The sequence below is a fragment of the Manihot esculenta genome, unplaced genomic scaffold, assembly GCF_001659605.2.
Source record: "Manihot esculenta cultivar AM560-2 unplaced genomic scaffold, M.esculenta_v8 Scaffold64, whole genome shotgun sequence".
Classification (NCBI taxonomy): domain Eukaryota; kingdom Viridiplantae; phylum Streptophyta; class Magnoliopsida; order Malpighiales; family Euphorbiaceae; genus Manihot; species Manihot esculenta.
The window spans coordinates 1,035,597-1,053,246 of record NW_025215481.1 but is presented as its reverse complement, the minus strand read 5'-3'; the positions used below and the strand labels follow the sequence as shown (position 1 = coordinate 1,053,246).

The following is a 17,650-nucleotide window of genomic DNA, read 5'->3' as shown; positions in this document are numbered from 1 at the left end:
CCTTCCGCCGCCGGCTCCCCTCCTGGTGGTGCCCTTCCCGTCCCTTCCTTTCCGTTTCCGCCTTGCGCCCCTCCTCCCCCCGGCCCCCCCGCCTTTGCTTTCTCCTCCGGTGCCGGCGGCGTCCTCCCCGCCCCCTCCGCCGCTCCTGGTCGGCCTCTCGTTTCTGGTTGCGCCTCGGCCGGTCTCTGCTCGTCTTCGCGCCCCCCCTTCGTTCTTGCTTCCTGCCCCCTCCTTGGCCCCTGCTTTCGCCGTTGTTCGTCTTTCCTCCCTCCCCGCCTTCCCCTCTGCCTCTGCCCTCCGCCTGCCCCGCCTGTCCCTGTTCCTCCTTCCTCCGCTCCCGCCGGCCCCCGCCTCGGCCCGCCCTCCTCTGCTGTTCTCCCTGCTCCTGTCTCCCGCGCGTCGGCTTGCTTTGCGCCCTCTCCTTTCTTCCCCGTCCCCGCGCCGGCGGCCCGCCCCGGCCCGTTCCGGCCCGGCGCGCCTCGCCGGCCGCCGGGCCGCGCCGCCCGGTGCCCCCGCGCGGCGGCCCGGTCGCCCCCCCCGGTCCCCCTCCGCGCTTTTCCCTGCCCCCTTCCCTCTCCGCTCTTGGCGCTGGCCTTCCCGCGGCTGCTGGCCCCCGCCTTGCCCTCCCCTGGCTCCTCGTTCCGGGCTTTCGCTTGTCCTCCTTCCCTTCCCCGCCTCGCCGCGCCCGGTCTTGTTCTTTCTTGTCCCTCCCTCCCCGTGTCCGGCTTGGGTCCTTTGCGCGCCTGCTGCCTTCCTTGGCTGTGGTCGCCGTTTCTCCGGCTCCCTCTCCGGCCTCGCCCCCTCCTTCTCCGTCCCCCGTCCCCCCCTGGTCGGCCTCTCTCCTCCCCTCGCCCGTTGCTCGGGCCGCCCTTTGCCTGCTGCGTCGCCGGCCCGCTGGCCGTGCGCTCCGTCGCGTTCTCCTGCCTCCTCCGCGCCCCGGGCCGCGCCCGCGTCGCCCTTTTCTCTCCTCCCTGCCTCCCTTCCCGCCGTCGGGGTTTGTTGCCCGTCTTCGCTCTCGCCTTCCTCCGGTTCTCCGCGTCGCCGCTCCCTCCCCCCCTCTCCCTGCTTTCCTGCGCCCTTCGCCGTTTCCCCGTCTGCCTTCGTTCCTCCTTCCCCTGCCTGGCTTCCTCTTTGCGCCCCGCCTCTGCCTCCTGGCCGGCTCCCCCCGGTCGCCTTCCTTCGCGCCGTCGTCGCCCGCCCGGCGGCCCCCGCCTGCCGGGGGTTCGCGCCGGGCGCGCCGGTCGTTCTGTTCCCGCTGGGCTCCTTGGGCTTCTGGCCGGCGCCGCCTCCCTCCTCCCGCCTCCCCTTCCGCCTCCGCGCGCCCCGCGCCCGTCCCTGGGCCCCGGCCGCCCCTCCCGGCCTGCTTGGCCCCCGGCTGCCGCTCCGGGGTCCGCTTCGCGCTCCGCCGGGGGCGCCGCGCGCCCCCTGGCCCTCCCCCCTTTCGCCTTCCGCTTCTGTGGGTCTGCCCCCCGGCCCCCTTCGTTGCCCCGCGGCGCGCTCCGCTCTCGGGCCGCGCCTGCCCGGGCTCGCGCGCCCCCGTTCGCTGCTCCCGCCCCGCGCCTGCCCGCCGCCCCGCTCTCGTCCCGCTCCTGCGCCCCCCGTCCCTGCGCCGCCCCCCCGCGCCGCCCTGCCCCCGCCGCGCGCCCGCCCGCCGGGCTGCCGCCCCGCCCCCTGGCGCCCTTGCCCGCCCCGCTGTGCGCGCGGCTGGCTCGGCGCGGGCGGGCCCCTGCCCCTCCTGCCCTGCCCCCGTTCTGCCTGGCCCGTTCGCTTCTGCCGCCCCCGCCCTCCCTTCCGCCCCCGGCCTCCCCCTCCGTCCCCCCCTTGCCTCGGCTGCTCGCCCGCCGGCTTCCGCCCGGCCCGCGGTGCCCTGCCTTCCCCCCGCCCTCGCGTTGCCTCCCCCCCGTGGCCCCGCGCTCCTCCCCTCCCCTTCGCCCCGCCCCCGCCTGGCGGGCCCGCGTGGGGCCCCGTGCGCGTCCCCTCCCCGCCCCCCGCCCCTCGCCGTCCCCTCCTTCCCCTCTGCCTCGCCCGCTCCTGCGTCGGTTCGGCGCCCCCGGTGGCCTGCCCCGCCCCGCCCTCCCCTCCGCCCTCGCCCGTGTTGCCCCCGTCGCCGCCCCCGGCTCCTCCCCCCGCCTCCGCCCCCGCCCCCCCCCGTGGGCCCCTCGGCCCGCGCCCCCGTGCGCCCCCGCCCCCCGGCCCTTGCCCTTCTGCCGCCGCCTGTGCCTCCCCGCCCCTCGCCCCTCGGCTTGCGCCCGGCCTTCTCTCCCCCGCCCTCCCCCCGCCCTCGCCCCGCCTTGCCCCCGCCTTCGCCCCCCGCTCCTCCCCCCGCCTCGGTCTTGCCCCCCCCGCCCCGCCGTCCCTCCCGCCCCGCGGCCCGTCCCCCCCCGCCGCCGGCCTCCCCCCCCGGCCCCCCTCCGCCCGGTTGCCTCGCCCGTCCGCCTGTGTTCCGCGTGCGGCCTCCCCCCTTGCCCCGGCTTCCCTTTGCCCCCCCCGGCCCCGCCTTCGCCCCCCTCGCTTCCGCCCTGTCGCCCGCCCCCCGCCTCCCCCGTCTCTGCCCCCCGGCCCTCCCCCCTGCCCCTTGCCTCGCCTTTCCGCCCGCCCGTTGCCCCCCGCCCGGCCCTCGCCTGCCCCCCGCCGCCTTGCCCCCGCCTCCCCTTGCTCCTCCCCGCCTGGGGCTCGGCCCCCTCGCCCTGCGTTCGTCGTCGGCGTTGCGGTCCTGCCCGCCGCGTTGGCTGGCCCTCTTCGCCCCCCCCTCCCGCCGCCCCGTGCCTCCCCTGGCCCTCGCCCCTCGGCCCGGGCCCCCCCCCCTGCCCTGCCCCCCTTGCCCCCGCGTCCCTTTCCCCGCCCCCGCCTTGGGCTCCCCCCCGGCTCCTTTCCTTGCCCTGTCCCCCCTGGCCCTGGCCTGGGCCCCCCGGGCCCGGGCTGGGCCCCCCGGGTCCCCCCGCCCGCGCCTTTTTTTCGCTGTTGCCTCGCGCGGTCGCGGTGGCGCGGGGGCTCCCCGCTTCTTCGCCTGCTCTCCCGCTGCCCCCTCTGGCCTCGCGCCTGCCCCGGCCCCGGCCTTGCTGGCCCCCCCGGGGGGTGCCTCCCCCCCCCCTCCCGCGCCTTCGGCCCCGTTGGGCTGTGGCCGGCGGCCCCTCCCCCTGTCTGCGGTGCCCCCCCCCCTCCCCCTTCCCTTTTCGGTCTTTTGCCCTGCTTTTTTGCCGCTCCCTTTCTCCCCTGTCCTCTCCTTTTCCCCCCTTTTGCCCCTTTTTTCTCGCGTCTCGGTCTTTTTTTTTCTTTTTTCCGTGTTCCCCTTCCCCCCTCCTCCCCCTCGCCCCCCGTCCGCCCCTCCCCCCTTTTTTGTGGCCCCTTCGCCCCTCTTCTCCCTTTCTTTGCGTTGTTCTTTGGTGCTTTTCTTCCCCTTTGCCCGGCGCCCTGCCCCTGCCTGGGGTGCCCTGCCCCTCCCTGCGGTGCCCTGCCCCTGTTTGCCGTGCCCCCCCCTCCCCCTTCCCTTTTCGGTCTTTTGCCCTGCTCTTTTGCCGCTCTCTTTCGCCGCCTCTCCTCTCCTTTTCCCCCCTTTTGCGCCTTTTTTCTCCCGTCTCGGTCTTTTTTTTTCTTTTTTCCGTGTTCCCCTTCCGCCCCTCCTCCCCCCCTCCCTCGTCCGCCCCTCCCCCCTTTTGTGTGGCCCCTTCGCCCCCTCTCCCCCTTTCCTTGCGTTGTCCTTTGGTGCTTTTTTCCCCCTTTTCCCCGCGCCTTGGCTTGTGTCCCCTTCTTGCCCCTTTTGGGCCTGCCTGGTGGCTCTCGGCCCGTCCCTGGCGGCGGTCGTGCTCTTGCTCTCCCCCCTCTTGTTTCGTGTTCTTTTTGCCCTGTGCGCTCCCTCGCTCCCCCTCCTCGCGGTTGCCCTCCTTGGTTCCTCGTCTCCCTGCGTCCCGCGCCTCCCTCCCTCGCTTTTCCTTGCCTCTGCGCTGCTGGCCCGTGTGCGTCCCCGCCTGTGCGCCCCCCTTGCCCCCTGTTGGTCCCTCTTTTTTCTCGTGTGTTGCCCGCTCTTGTCCTTGTCTCCGTCTTCCCGCTTGCGCTTGTTCCGTCCCGCCCCCCTGGCCCGCTTTGCTCGTTGCCGTGTCCCCTTCCTTGCCCGCGTGCCCCTCTTTTGGCCTGGTGGTTGGCCCCCGGGCTCTCCTTGTTTCCCCCTGCTCCCCTCCTTTTGCCCCCCTGTGCCCCTCGCCTCCCCCCCCGTTGCCCCCCGGGCTCCTTGGGGCGCCCTGGGCCCCGCCGGCGGGCGCCCCGGGCCCCTTGGCTGCTCCTGGGCGTGGGCGCCCTTCGCTCCGGGCCCGGTGGCGCCTTCCTGCGCCCCGTTCCCCGTGCCGCCGCCCGGCGCCCCGGGCCCGTCGGCGCCTTCCTGCGCCCCGTTTCCCGTGCCGCCGCCCGGCGCCCCGGGCCCGTCGGCGCCTTCCTGCGCCCCGTTCCCCGTGCCGCCGCCCTGCGCCCCGGGCCCGTTGGCGCGGCGCCGCGCCCTGGTCTTTGGGCTGTTCCTTCCTCTGGTTCGCTTCGCTCCCCTTCCCCCCCCTCGCCTCCCCCCTTCTTGCTCCCGTCTCTTCTTCTTTTCCCTCCTCCCGGGCGCTTCCCCCTCCTCCCCTTCCCCTCTTTCCCTTCCCTTTTCGCCTCTTCGCCCTCCGGTGTGCCCCTTCCCCCTCCCCTCCCCCCCCCCCCGCCCCGCCTCCGCTCGGTTCGCTCGCCCTCCCTTTTTCTCCGCCTCGCTTCGCCCCGGTTCGCTTTGCTGTCCCCTCGCGCGGTCGCGGTGGCGCGGGGGCTCCCCCGCTTCTTTGCCGGCTCTCCCGCTGCCCCCGTCTGGCCTCGCGCCTGCCCCGGCCCCGGCCTTGCTGGCCCCCCCGGGGGGTGCCTCCCCCCCCCCCTCCCGCGCCTTCGGCCCCGTTGGGCTGTGGCCGGCGGCCCCTCCCCCTGTCTGCGGTGCCCCCCCCCTCCCCCTTCCCTTTTCGGTCTTTTGCCCTGCTTTTTTGCCGCTCCCTTTCTCCCCTGTCCTCTCCTTTTCCCCCCTTTTGCCCCTTTTTTCTCGCGTCTCGGTCTTTTTTTTCTTTTTTCCGTGTTCCCCTTCCCCCCTCCTCCCCCTCGCCCCCCGTCCGCCCCTCCCCCCTTTTTTGTGCCGCCTTCGCCCCCTCTTCTCCCTTTCTTTGCGTTGTTCTTTGGTGCTTTCCTTCCCCTTTGCCCGGCGCCTTGGGCTCTGTCCCGGTTGTTGCCCCCTTTGGGCCTGGCTGTTCTCCCCTCGGCCCCGTGGCTGGGGGCGGTCGTGCTCTTTGCTCTCCCCCCTCTTTTGCGCTGTTGGCTCCCCGCCTCCCCCCTCTGGCTGTGTGCCCCTCCTTGGCTCCTCGCCTTGGTGCGCCGGCGCGCCTCCCCCCTCGGCTCGCCTTGTCCGTGCGCTGCCGGCCCGTGTCCGTCCCCGCCCGTGCGCCCCCCTCGCGGGTTGTTGGGGCTGTTTTTCTCCTGTGTTGCCCGCCCGCTGTTGCCCCTGTCCCCGTCCCCCTCCTGGTTGCGTGTTGGCCCCGTCCCGTGCCCGGTGGTTTGCCCCTGGCCCGTCTTCGGCCTTGGCCTCCCGCTTCGGGCCTTGCGCCTCGCCGGCCGTGCGCCGTCGTGCTCTCGGGCCTCTGGGGCCTTGGTGCCCGCGTGGTGCTCTCGGGGCGGGGGGCGTCCCCTCGGTGCCTCCGGGCGGGCCGTTGGCGGGGCCGCGGGGGGCGGGCCGCCTCGGCGCGCCCCCGGGCTGCCTCTCCGTGGCTCGTGGCCGCCCGGCCCCTCTGCCCCTTCCCTCCCCGTCGCGTCTTTCCGTCGTCTGCCCCGGCTTCCGCCCGCCGCCCGGTGGGCCTTGTCCTTCCCGGCGGCCCGCGCGGCTCGTCCGCCGCGCGGGCTTGGCCCCCGGCCCGTGCCTTTGGGGGCCGGCGGGCCCCTCCTGCGGGTCGGCCCCCGGGCGGCGGCCCCCGGCGTCGCTTCTGGCCCGGCTTCTGCCTTCGCGGCGTTCCGTCCTCCTCCCGCGCCCGGTCGCTTCGCGCCCCTGGCTTTTCCCCCCGCGCGCTGCCCCCTTGTGCGCCTCCCCGGTTCCTCTCGTCCTCGGTTGCCTTCCCCTCGCGCCGCGGTCCTCCGTCGGGTCCCCTCCCCTGTCTCCCGCCGGTCTCCCCCCGCTCCCGTTCCCTCTTGGTGGGTGCCCCCTCCCCCCTTGGTGCCTTCTGCTTCCCCCTGCTCGGCCGCGCCGCCCTCGCCGGCTCCCCCGCCCCGTCGCTCTGCCCGCTTGGCTGCCCCCCGCCCGTTCTCCCTGTGGTCCCTTTTCTGCCCCCTCTCGCTTCCCCTTCCGCCGGTCTCCCGGCTCGCTCGGCCCCGCTTTCCCGGTTCGTCTTCGTCCTGGCCCTCCGCCTCCCCCGCGCTTTTCCCCTTTTGTTCCCCCGCGCTTTCTGTTCTCGTTGCGCTCCTCTTCGGCCCCCTGCGTTCTCTTTTCCCCGCTGTGCCGCCCCGCCCCCTCCCCCCTGCCCCTGTCTTCCGCCCGGCTCGGCCGCCGTGGCGGCCTTGGGTCCCCCCGCGGGGCGCCGCCCCGCCTCCGCTTCCCGGCCTCCGTCCCTCCCGTTCCCCGTCGTGGTCTTTCCCCGTCGCCGTTTCCGGCTCCCCTTCTCCTCCCCTCTCCCGTCCTTTCCCCCGTCGGCCTCGCGTCCCGCTCCCCCGGGTCTTCTTTCCCCGCTGCTTCCGCCCCGCCCGTTCCCTTGGCTGTGGTTTCGCTGGCTCGTCGCCCGGGCCCGTGGGCCTCTCGTTCCTCCCTTCCTGCGCGTCCCTCCTTCGCTGCCGCGGCCTTTGGCTCCCTTCCGCGCGTCCTCGTTCCTCCCGCCGTTTCCCCGCGCTTGGTTGCCTTTCTTCCCTTTGCCCTTCCGCGCCCTGGGCCGCCCTCCCCTTGCGTGCGCCTCCGCCGGGCCCCTCGCCCTGCTTTGTTTTCCTTCCCCCGTCGGCTTCCCCTTGTCCGTCCCCGTTCTGCGTCGCCTGTTCGCCGCCCGGGGCCGGCCCCCGGCGGGGCCGTTCCCCGTCCGTCCCCCGGCCGGCCCGCGGCGCCCCGCTCTCGCCGCGGGCGCCGCTCGCGCCGTCCGCCGCCCGCCGCCGGGTTCGGGCCTGGGCCCCCCGGGCCCCGCCCTCCGCGCCCCTCCTTTTCCCGCGGTTCCGGCTCCCTTTTGCCGCCTTCCCTTGCCTCCCTTGTTCCCTTGGCCCGCGGCTGTTCCCCTTGGCGCCCTGCTGCGGTTCTGCGTCCGCCCGGGCGTGGGCGGCCCTCGGTCCTCCGGCTTTTCCTGGGCCGCCGGGGGCGCCCCGGCCCCCGCGCGCCGTGCGGTGCTCTTCCCGCCGCTGGCCCCTCCCTCCGCCTGCGTCGTTTCCCGGGTGGGCGGGCTGTTCCCCGCCCCGCTCCCTCTTCCCGCGGCCCCCGCCGCCGTCTCCGGCCTCCCTCCCGTCGCCGTCCGCCGCCCCGTCCCGGTTCGGGCCTTTTCCCCCGCTTCCCTTTCGCCGCTCGCGCGCGGCCGCGCTGTCGGCCGGGCTTCCCCCGTCTCTTCGGCTCGCCTCCCCCTGTGCCCGTGCCGTTCCCCTGGCCCCTTTCCCCTCTTCGGCCTTCCCCGTTCTCCTTTGCCTCTTTGCTCCTCCCCCCCGCTCTGCCCCGCCGGCCGCTCCGCCCGGGCTCGCGCCCCGGGTTTTGCCGCGCCCGCCGCGCCCTCCTCCTCCTCGGGGCCTGGCTCTTGCCCCGCCGGCCGGGTCTCGGTCGCGCGCTTCCGCGCCCTCCCTTTTCGGGGCTCGTTGCTTCGGCCGGTGCGTTGTTCCCCCTCCTTCGCGGCTTTCGCCTTCCCTGCCCCCGTCCTGCTGTCTTCCTCGCCCCCCCCTTTGTGGGTTCTCGGTTCGCGCGCCGTTGGGCCCCGTCCCCGGCTTCCGGTTCCTCCCGCCTCGCCCGTTCTGCTTCCCCCCCTGGCCCCCTTGGCGCTCTCGCTTCCGTGGCGCGGCTCCCCGCCGCCGCCGCGCCGTCCTCCCTCTTTCCCGTTTGCGCCTCGGTCGCGGGCGTTGCGCCCCCGCTGCCTCTCCTCCTTGGCTTTCCCCGCTCGCCCTCGTCCCGCGCTCCCGCTCTCCTGCGGGCCCCTTCGGCGGGCCCCCGCTCCTCGCCGGTTCGCTTCGTCTTTCGCCCCTCTCCCCCGTCCGCCGCCCGCTTTGCCCGTCCGTCTCGCTGCGGGCCTCCCCCCGCGTTTCCTCTGGCTTCGCCCCGCTCCGGCCTCGTTCCCCCTCTTTCGGGTCCCGCCCGGCCTGCTCTCCCTCGCCCCCTTCTCCGCCGCTCGCGGTCGGTCGGCGGTGCCCCCCTCGCGGGGCTCCCGCCCGTCCGCTTCCTTGCGCCTTCCGGGTTTCCTCGCCCGTTGCCTCGCCCCCCTGTCCGCCTCCTTGGTCCGTGTTTCCCGCCGGGCCGCCTGGGGCGCCCGCTGGCCGCCGCCCGGCGCGCGCGGGTGCCGCGCCCCGCCTTGCCGGCGCGCGCTGTGGTCCCCCTCGCTGCGCCGGCGTCTCCGCGCGCGTTTCTCCGGCCCGGGCTTGGGCCGCCGCTGCGCTCCGCGTCGGTCCGCGCCCCGCGCCGCTCGGCGGCCCGGCTCGTCGCCGTTCCCCCTCCGCCCGGGGCGCCTCGCCGGCCCCCCTCCGCTTCCCTCCCGCCCCTTTCCCGCCCTCTTTGCCTCTCTTTTCCCCGTCCTTTTCCTCTTTCCCTCGCGGTCCTTGTTCGCTCTCGGTCTCTCGCCCGTCTTTCGCCTTGGCCGGCCTTTCCCGCCCGCTTTGGGCTGCCTTCCCCCCCCCGCCTCGCCGCCCGCGCCTCGTGGTGCGCCCGGGTCCGGGCCCGCCGGGGCTCTCCCCCTCTCCGGCGCCCCCTTCCCGGGGCCTTGGGCCCGGTCCGCCGCTGCGGCCGCTTCTCCCGCCTCCCCTTCGGCCGCCGCGGGCGCCCGCTTCTCCCGCTGGGCTCTTCCCGGTTCGCTCGCCGTTCCTCGGGGCCTCCTGGTCCGTTTCTTTTCCTCCGCTTCTTGCTCTGCTTCCCCTCCGCGGGTGTTCCCGCCTGCCCTGGGGTCGCGGTCGGCGCGTTCCGTTGGGCCCGCTCGGGGGTCTCGGGGTCCCGTTCGGCCGCCGTTCGCCCCGGCCGTGTCCGCGGGTCTTCCCCCCCCGCTCGCCGTGGCGCTCGCCGCCGCGGCCTCTGCTTTTGGGCCCGCCGCGTGCGCGCTGCCCCCGGGCGGCCCCGTCCGCCCCGCGCCCCCGCCCCGGGGCGCCGGGGTTGGCGGCGCCGGTTGCGTGCCCCCCGGCCGCCGTGCCCTCGGCCGGCTGGCTTCGGGCGCCCCTTGCGTTCCCCCCTCGCTGGTTCGCGGGCTTCTGCCCTTCCCCCCCGTCTCGCCTTTTGCTGCGTTCTTCCTCGCTGCGCGCGCCGCGCTCTCCGTTGCCGCGCGTCGTTTTGGTTCTCGCCCGCGGCCGGCGCGTCCCGCCCGGGCGCGCCCTCTCTTCGTTTCCTGTTCCTTGGCGCTTCTCGCGCCGGGGTTGGTTGTTGCGGCCGCGGCGCGCCCGCGGGGCGCGGGCCGGCCTCCGCCCCGGCCTGCCTCCCCGCCCTTGGCGGCCGCGGGGGGCCGCCGCCCCCCGCGGCCCCGGCTGTTTGTGCCCCCGTTCGCGGGTCGTGCTGCCGCGCCGGTTTCGCCCCTGCTCCTTCCGCCGGTTCCCCTCCGGCCCCCTTGTTCCGCCTTCTCCTTCCTCTCCCTGCTCCGGTTCCGTGGCCTTCTCGCGCCGTCGCCGGCGGCGCCCCGCCCCCGTCGCCGCGCTCCGCCCCTTCCCCGGCCCCTTCCCTCGGTCGGCGCGCCGGGCGGTGTGTCCCCGGGCCGGGCCGTCGTCCCCGCGCGCTGCTGCCTCGCGCTTCCTCGGCCTTCCTCGTTGCCGCCCCCCCTTGCCCTGCTCTCTCCCCTCCCGCTGCCCTTTCCCCGCTTCCCCGGGCCTGTCGGCCCCGGCTCTCGCCTCGTTGCCTCCCTCCGTGTCGCGCGCGTGCGGCCCCGCCCCTCTCCGGGCCTCCCCGCCCTGTTCTTGCCTCCCCTTCCTTGGCCTCCCCGGCCCTCGTCCCTCTCCGCCGCTGGCCGCGGCGGGTCCCCTCCGCCTCGCTCGTTCGCCGGCTGCGGTCTCGTTCGTTCCCGGCCTTCCCCCGCCCCTCGCTCCCCCCCTCCGCCCGGCCCTGCCCCCCCCCCTCGCCTCCCGCCCGCGCTCTCCGTCTGTCCCTCCTTCCTCTGTCTGGCCCTGGTCCGTTTCCCCGTGTTGCGTCCCCTTCCGCCGCCGGCTCCCCTCCTGGTGGTGCCCTTCCGTCCCTTCCTTTCCGTTTCCGCCTTGCGCCCCTCCTCCCCCGGCCCCCCCGCCTTTGCTTTCTCCTCCGGTGCCGGCGGCGTCCTCCCCGCCCCCTCCGCCGCTCCCTGGTCGGCCTCGTTTCTGGTTGCGCCTCGGCCGGTCTCTGCTCGTCTTCGCGCCCCCCCTTTCGTTCTTGCTTCCTGCCCCCTCCTTGGCCCCTGCTTTCGCCGTTGTTCGTCTTTCCTCCCTCCCCGCCTTTCCCCTCTGCCTCTGCCCTCCGCCTGCCCCCGCCTGTCCCTGTTCCTCCTTCCTCCGCTCCCGCCGGCCCCCGCCTCGGCCCGCCCTCCTCTGCTGTTCTCCCCTGCTCCTGTCTCCCGCGCGTCGGCTTGCTTTGCGCCCTCTCCTTTCTTCCCCGTCCCCGCGCCGGCGGCCCGCCCCGGCCCGTTCCGGCCCGGCGCGCCTCGCCGGCCGCCGGGCCGCGCCGCCCGGTGCCCCCCGCGCGGCGGCCCGGTCGCCCCCCCCCGGTCCCCCTCCGCGCTTTTTCCCTGCCCCCCTTCCCTCTCCGCTCTTGGCGCTGGCCTTCCCGCGGCTGCTGGCCCCCGCCTTGCCCTCCCCTGGCTCCTCGTTCCGGGCTTTCGCTTGTCCTCCTTCCCCTTCCCCGCCTCGCCGCGCCCGGTCTTGTTCTTTCTTGTCCCTCCCTCCCCGTGTCCGGCTTGGGTCCTTTGCGCGCCTGCTGCCTTCCTTGGCTGTGGTCGCCGTTTCTCCGGCTCCCTCTCCGGCCTCGCCCCCTCCTTCTCCGTCCCCCGTCCCCCCCTGGTCGGCCTCTCTCCTCCCCTCGCCCGTTGCTCGGGCCGCCCTTTGCCTGCTGCGTCGCCGGCCCGCTGGCCGTGCGCTCCGTCGCGTTCTCCTGCCTCCTCCGCGCCCCGGGCCGCGCCCGCGTCGCCCTTTTCTCTCCTCCCTGCCTCCCTTCCCGCCGTCGGGGTTTGTTGCCCGTCTTCGCTCTCGCCTTCCTCCGGTTCTCCGCGTCGCCGCTCCCCTCCCCCCCTCTCCCTGCTTTCCTGCGCCCTTCGCCGTTTCCCCGTCTGCCTTCGTTCCTCCTTCCCCCTGCCTGGCTTCCTCTTTGCGCCCCGCCTCTGCCTCCTGGCCGGCTCCCCCCGGTCGCCTTCCTTCGCGCCGTCGTCGCCCGCCCGGCGGCCCCCGCCTGCCGGGGGTTCGCGCCGGGCGCGCCGGTCGTTCTGTTCCCGCTGGGCTCCTTGGGCTTCTGGCCGGCGCCGCCTCCCTCCTCCCGCCTCCCCTTCCGCCTCCGCGCGCCCCGCGCCCGTCCCTGGGCCCCGGCCGCCCCTCCCGGCCTGCTTGGCCCCCGGCTGCCGCTCCGGGGTCCGCTTCGCGCTCCGCCGGGGGCGCCGCGCGCCCCCTGGCCCTCCCCCTTTCGCCTTCCGCTTCTGTGGGTCTGCCCCCCGGCCCCCTTCGTTGCCCCGCGGCGCGCTCCGCTCTCGGGCCGCGCCTGCCCGGGCTCGCGCGCCCCCGTTCGCTGCTCCCGCCCCGCGCCTGCCCGCCGCCCCGCTCTCGTCCCCGCTCCTGCGCCCCCCGTCCCTGCGCCGCCCCCCCGCGCCGCCCTGCCCCCCGCCGCGCGCCCGCCCGCCGGGCTGCCGCCCCGCCCCCTGGCGCCCTTGCCCGCCCCGCTGTGCGCGCGGCTGCCTCGGCGCGGGCGGGCCCCTGCCCCTCCTGCCCTGCCCCCCGTTCTGCCTGGCCCGTTCGCTTCTGCCGCCCCCGCCCTCCCTTCCGCCCCCGGCCTCCCCCTCCGTCCCCCCCTTGCCTCGGCTGCTCGCCCGCCGGCTTCCGCCCGGCCCGCGGTGCCCTGCCTTCCCCCCGCCCTCGCGTTGCCTCCCCCCCCGTGGCCCCCGCGCTCCTCCCCTCCCCCTTCGCCCCGCCCCCGCCTGGCGGGCCCGCGTGGGGCCCCGTGCGCGTCCCCTCCCCGCCCCCCCGCCCCTCGCCGTCCCCTCCTTCCCCCTCTGCCTCGCCCGCTCCTGCGTCGGTTCGGCGCCCCGGTGGCCTGCCCCGCCCCGCCCTCCCCTCCGCCCTCGCCCGTGTTGCCCCCGTCGCCGCCCCCGGCTCCTCCCCCCGCCTCCGCCCCCGCCCCCCCCCGTGGGCCCCCTCGGCCCGCGCCCCCGTGCGCCCCCGCCCCCCCGGCCCTTGCCCTTCTGCCGCCGCCTGTGCCTCCCCGCCCCTCGCCCCTCGGCTTGCGCCCGGCCTTCTCTCCCCCGCCCTCCCCCCGCCCTCGCCCCGCCTTGCCCCCGCCTTCGCCCCCCGCTCCTCCCCCCGCCTCGGTCTTGCCCCCCCCCCGCCCCGCCGTCCCTCCCCGCCCCCGCGGCCCGTCCCCCCCCCGCCGCCGGCCTCCCCCCCCGGCCCCCCTCCGCCCGGTTGCCTCGCCCGTCCGCCTGTGTTCCGCGTGCGGCCTCCCCCCTTGCCCCGGCTTCCCTTTGCCCCCCCCGGCCCCGCCTTCGCCCCCCTCGCTTCCGCCCTGTCGCCCGCCCCCCCGCCTCCCCGTCTCTGCCCCCCGGCCCTCCCCCCTGCCCCTTGCCTCGCCTTTCCGCCCGCCCGTTGCCCCCCGCCCGGCCCTCGCCTGCCCCCCGCCGCCTTGCCCCCGCCTCCCCTTGCTCCTCCCCGCCTGGGGCTCGGCCCCCCTCGCCCTGCGTTCGTCGTCGGCGTTGCGGTCCTGCCCGCCGCGTTGGCTGGCCCTCTTCGCCCCCCCCTCCCGCCGCCCCGTGCCTCCCCTGGCCCCTCGCCCCTCGGCCCGCGCCCCCCCCCTGCCCTGCCCCCCCTTGCCCCCGCGTCCCTTTCCCCCGCCCCGCCTTGGGCTCCCCCCCGGCTCCTTTCCTTGCCCTGTCCCCCTGGCCCTGGCCTGGGCCCCCCGGGCCCGGGCTGGGCCCCCCGGGTCCCCCCGCCCGCGCCTTTTTTTCGCTGTTGCCTCGCGCGGTCGCGGTGGCGCGGGGGCTCCCCCGCTTCTTCGCCTGCTCTCCCGCTGCCCCCTCTGGCCTCGCGCCTGCCCCGGCCCCGGCCTTGCTGGCCCCCCCGGGGGGTGCCTCCCCCCCCCCTCCCGCGCCTTCGGCCCCCGTTGGGCTGTGGCCGGCGGCCCCTCCCCTGTCTGCGGTGCCCCCCCCCCTCCCCCTTCCCTTTTCGGTCTTTTGCCCTGCTTTTTTGCCGCTCCCTTTCTCCCCTGTCCTCTCCTTTTCCCCCCTTTTGCCCCTTTTTTCTCCCGTCTCGGTCTTTTTTTTTCTTTTTTCCGTGTTCCCCTTCCCCCCTCCTCCCCCTCGCCCCCCGTCCGCCCCTCCCCCCTTTTTTGTGGCCCCTTCGCCCCCTCTTCTCCCTTTCTTTGCGTTGTTCTTTGGTGCTTTTCTTCCCCTTTGCCCGGCGCCCTGCCCCTGCCTGGGGTGCCCTGCCCCTCCCTGCGGTGCCCTGCCCCTGTTTGCCGTGCCCCCCCCCTCCCCCTTCCCTTTTCGGTCTTTTGCCCTGCTCTTTTGCCGCTCTCTTTCGCCGCCTCTCCTCTCCTTTTCCCCCCTTTTGCCCTTTTTTCTCCCGTCTCGGTCTTTTTTTTTCTTTTTTCCGTGTTCCCCTTCCGCCCCTCCTCCCCCCCCTCCCTCGTCCGCCCCTCCCCCCTTTTGTGTGGCCCCTTCGCCCCCTCTCCCCCTTTCCTTGCGTTGTCCTTTGGTGCTTTTTTCCCCCTTTTCCCCGCGCCTTGGCTTGTGTCCCCCTTCTTGCCCCTTTTGGGCCTGCCTGGTGGCTCTCGGCCCCGTCCCTGGCGGCGGTCGTGCTCTTGCTCTCCCCCCTCTTGTTTCGTGTTCTTTTTGCCCTGTGCGCTCCCCTCGCTCCCCCTCCTCGCGGTTGCCCTCCTTGGTTCCTCGTCTCCCTGCGTCCGCGCGCCTCCCTCCCTCGCTTTTCCTTGCCTCTGCGCTGCTGGCCCGTGTGCGTCCCCGCCTGTGCGCCCCCCTTGCCCCCTGTTGGTCCCTCTTTTTTCTCGTGTGTTGCCCGCTCTTGTCCTTGTCTCCGTCTTCCCGCTTGCGCTTGTTCCGTCCCGCCCCCCTGGCCCGCTTTGCTCGTTGCCGTGTCCCCTTCCTTGCCTGCGTGCCCCTCTTTTGGGCCTGGTGGTTGGCCCCCGGGCTCTCCTTGTTTCCCCCTGCTCCCTCCTTTTGCCCCCCTGTGCCCCTCGCCTCCCCCCCCCGTTGCCCCCCGGGCTCCTTGGGGCGCCCTGGGCCCCGCCGGCGGGCGCCCCGGGCCCCTTGGCTGCCCCTGGGCGTGGGCGCCCTTCGCTCCGGGCCCGGTGGCGCCTTCCTGCGCCCCGTTCCCCGTGCCGCCGCCCGGCGCCCCGGGCCCGTCGGCGCCTTCCTGCGCCCCGTTTCCCGTGCCGCCGCCCGGCGCCCCGGGCCCGTCGGCGCCTTCCTGCGCCCCGTTCCCCGTGCCGCCGCCCTGCGCCCCGGGCCCGTTGGCGCGGCGCCGCGCCCTGGTCTTTGGGCTGTTCCTTCCTCTGGTTCGCTTCGCTCCCTTCCCCCCCCTCGCCTCCCCCCTTCTTGCTCCTCGTCTCTTCTTCTTTTCCCTCCTCCCGGGCGCTTCCCCCTCCTCCCCTTCCCCCTCTTTCCCTTCCCTTTTCGCCTCTTCGCCCTCCGGTGTGCCCCTTCCCCCTCCCCTCCCCCCCCCCCCCGCCCCGCCTCCGCTCGGTTCGCTCGCCCTCCCTTTTTCTCCGCCTCGCTTCGCCCCGGTTCGCTTTGCTGTCCCCTCGCGCGGTCGCGGTGGCGCGGGGGCTCCCCCGCTTCTTTGCCGGCTCTCCCGCTGCCCCCGTCTGGCCTCGCGCCTGCCCCGGCCCCGGCCTTGCTGGCCCCCCCGGGGGGTGCCTCCCCCCCCCCTCCCGCGCCTTCGGCCCCCGTTGCGCTGTGGCCGGCGGCCCCTCCCCCTGTCTCCGGTGCCCCCCCCCCTCCCCCTTCCCTTTTCGGTCTTTTGCCCTGCCTTTTTTGCCGCTCCCTTTCGCCCCCTGTGCTCTCCTTTTCCCCCCTTTTGCGCCTTTTTTCTCCCGTCTCGGTCTTTTTTTTTCTTTTTTCCGTGTTCCCCTTCCGCCCCTCCTCCCCCTCGCCCCCCGTCCGCCCCTCCCCCCTTTTTTGTGCCGCCTTCGCCCCTCTTCTCCCTTTCTTTGCGTTGTTCTTTGGTGCTTTTCCTTCCCCTTTGCCCGGCGCCTTGGGCTCTGTCCCCGTTGTTGCCCCCTTTGGGCCTGGCTGTTCTCCCCTCGGCCCCGTGGCTGGGGGCGGTCGTGCTTTTGCTCTCCCCCCTCTTTTGCGCTGTTGGCTCCCCCGCCTCCCCCCTCTGGCTGTGTGCCCCTCCTTGGCTCCTCGCCTTGGTGCGCCGGCGCGCCTCCCCCCTCGGCTCGCCTTGTCCGTGCGCTGCCGGCCGGTGTCCGTCCCCGCCCGTGCGCCCCCCTCGCGGGTTGTTGGGGCTGTTTTTCTCCTGTGTTGCCCGCCCGCTGTTGCCCCTGTCCCCGTCCCCCTCCTGGTTGCGTGTCGGCCCCGTCCCGTTTCCTTGCCCGCGTCCCCCGTTCGGCCCGGTGGTTTGCCCCTGGCCCGTCTTCGGCCTTGGCCTCCCGCTTCGGGCCTTGCGCCTCGCCGGCCGTGCGCCGTCGTGCCCTCGGGCCTCTGGGGGCCTTGGTGCCCGCGTGGTGCTCTCGGGCCGGGGGGCGTCCCCTCGGTGCCTCCGGGCGGGCCGTTGGCGGGGCCGCGGGGGGCGGGCCGCCTCGGCGCGCCCCCGGGCTGCCTCTCCGTGGCTCGTGGCCGCCCGGCCCCTCTGCCCCTTCCCCTCCCCCGTCGCGTCTTTCCGTCGTCTGCCCCGGCTTCCGCCCGCCGCCCGGTGGGCCTTGTCCTTCCCGGCGGCCCGCGCGGCTCGTCCGCCGCGCGGGCTTGGCCCCCGGCCCGTGCCTTTGGGGGCCGGCGGGCCCCTCCTGCGGGTCGGCCCCCGGGCGGCGGCCCCCGGCGTCGCTTCTGGCCCGGCTTCTGCCTTCGCGGCGTTCCGTCCTCCTCCCGCGCCCGGTCGCTTCGCGCCCCTGGCTTTTCCCCCCGCGCGCTGCCCCCTTGTGCGCCTCCCCGGTTCCTCTCGTCCTCGGTTGCCTTCCCCTCGCGCCGCGGTCCTCCGTCGGGTCCCCTCCCCTGTCTCCCGCCGGTCTCCCCCCGCTCCCGTTCCCTCTTGGTGGGTGCCCCTCCCCCCTTGGTGCCTTCTGCTTCCCCCTGCTCGGCCGCGCCGCCCTCGCCGGCTCCCCCGCCCCGTCGCTCTGCCCGCTTGGCTGCCCCCCGCCCGTTCTCCCTGTGGTCCCTTTTCTGCCCCCTCTCGCTTCCCCTTCCGCCGGTCTCCCGGCTCGCTCGGCCCCGCTTTCCCGGTTCGTCTTCGTCCTGGCCCTCCGCCTCCCCCGCGCTTTTCCCCTTTTGTTCCCCCCGCGCTTTCTGTTCTCGTTGCGCTCCTCTTCGGCCCCCTGCGTTCTCTTTTCCCCGCTGTGCCGCCCCCGCCCCCTCCCCCCTGCCCCTGTCTTCCGCCCGGCTCGGCCGCCGTGGCGGCCTTGGGTCCCCCCGCGGGGCGCCGCCCCGCCTCCGCTTCCCGGCCTCCGTCCCTCCCGTTCCCCGTCGTGGTCTTTCCCCGTCGCCGTTTCCGGCTCCCCCTTCTCCTCCCCCTCTCCCGTCCTTTCCCCCCGTCGGCCTCGCGTCCCGCTCCCCCGGGTCTTCTTTCCCCGCTGCTTCCGCCCCGCCCGTTCCCTTGGCTGTGGTTTCGCTGGCTCGTCGCCCGGGCCCGTGGGCCTCTCGTTCCTCCCTTCCTGCGCGTCCCTCCTTCGCTGCCGCGGCCTTTGGCTCCCTTCCGCGCGTCCTCGTTCCTCCCGCCGTTTCCCCGCGCTTGGTTGCCTTTCTTCCCTTTGCCCTTCCGCGCCCTGGGCCGCCCTCCCCTTGCGTGCGCCTCCGCCGGGCCCCTCGCCCTGCTTTGTTTTCCTTCCCCCGTCGGCTTCCCCTTGTCCGTCCCCGTTCTGCGTCGCCTGTTCGCCGCCCGGGGCCGGCCCCCGGCGGGGCCGTTCCCCGTCCGTCCCCGGCCGGCCCGCGGCGCCCCGCTCTCGCCGCGGGCGCCGCTCGCGCCGTCCGCCGCCCGCCGCCGGGTTCGGGCCTGGGCCCCCGGGCCCCGCCCTCCGCGCCCCTCCTTTTCCCGCGGTTCCGGCTCCCTTTTGCCGCCTTCCCTTGCCTCCCTTGTTCCCTTGGCCCGCGGCTGTTCCCCTTGGCGCCCTGCTGCGGTTCTGCGTCCGCCCGGGCGT

General features: G+C 76.1%; 1 protein-coding gene across 1 annotated transcript in view; it reads right to left on the bottom strand.

Annotated features, from left to right (window-relative positions):
* LOC122722611 (fibroin heavy chain-like) overlaps nt 1-17,650 on the bottom strand; it is a 22,228-nt gene that overhangs the window by 1,868 nt on the left and 2,710 nt on the right. Inside the window, exon 1 of the mRNA XM_043953721.1 lies at nt 93-17,650. This exon is cut by the window's right edge and continues 2,710 nt beyond it. Coding sequence (XP_043809656.1) covers nt 93-17,650 — 17,558 coding nt within the window. The remainder of the gene's footprint in view (nt 1-92) is intronic.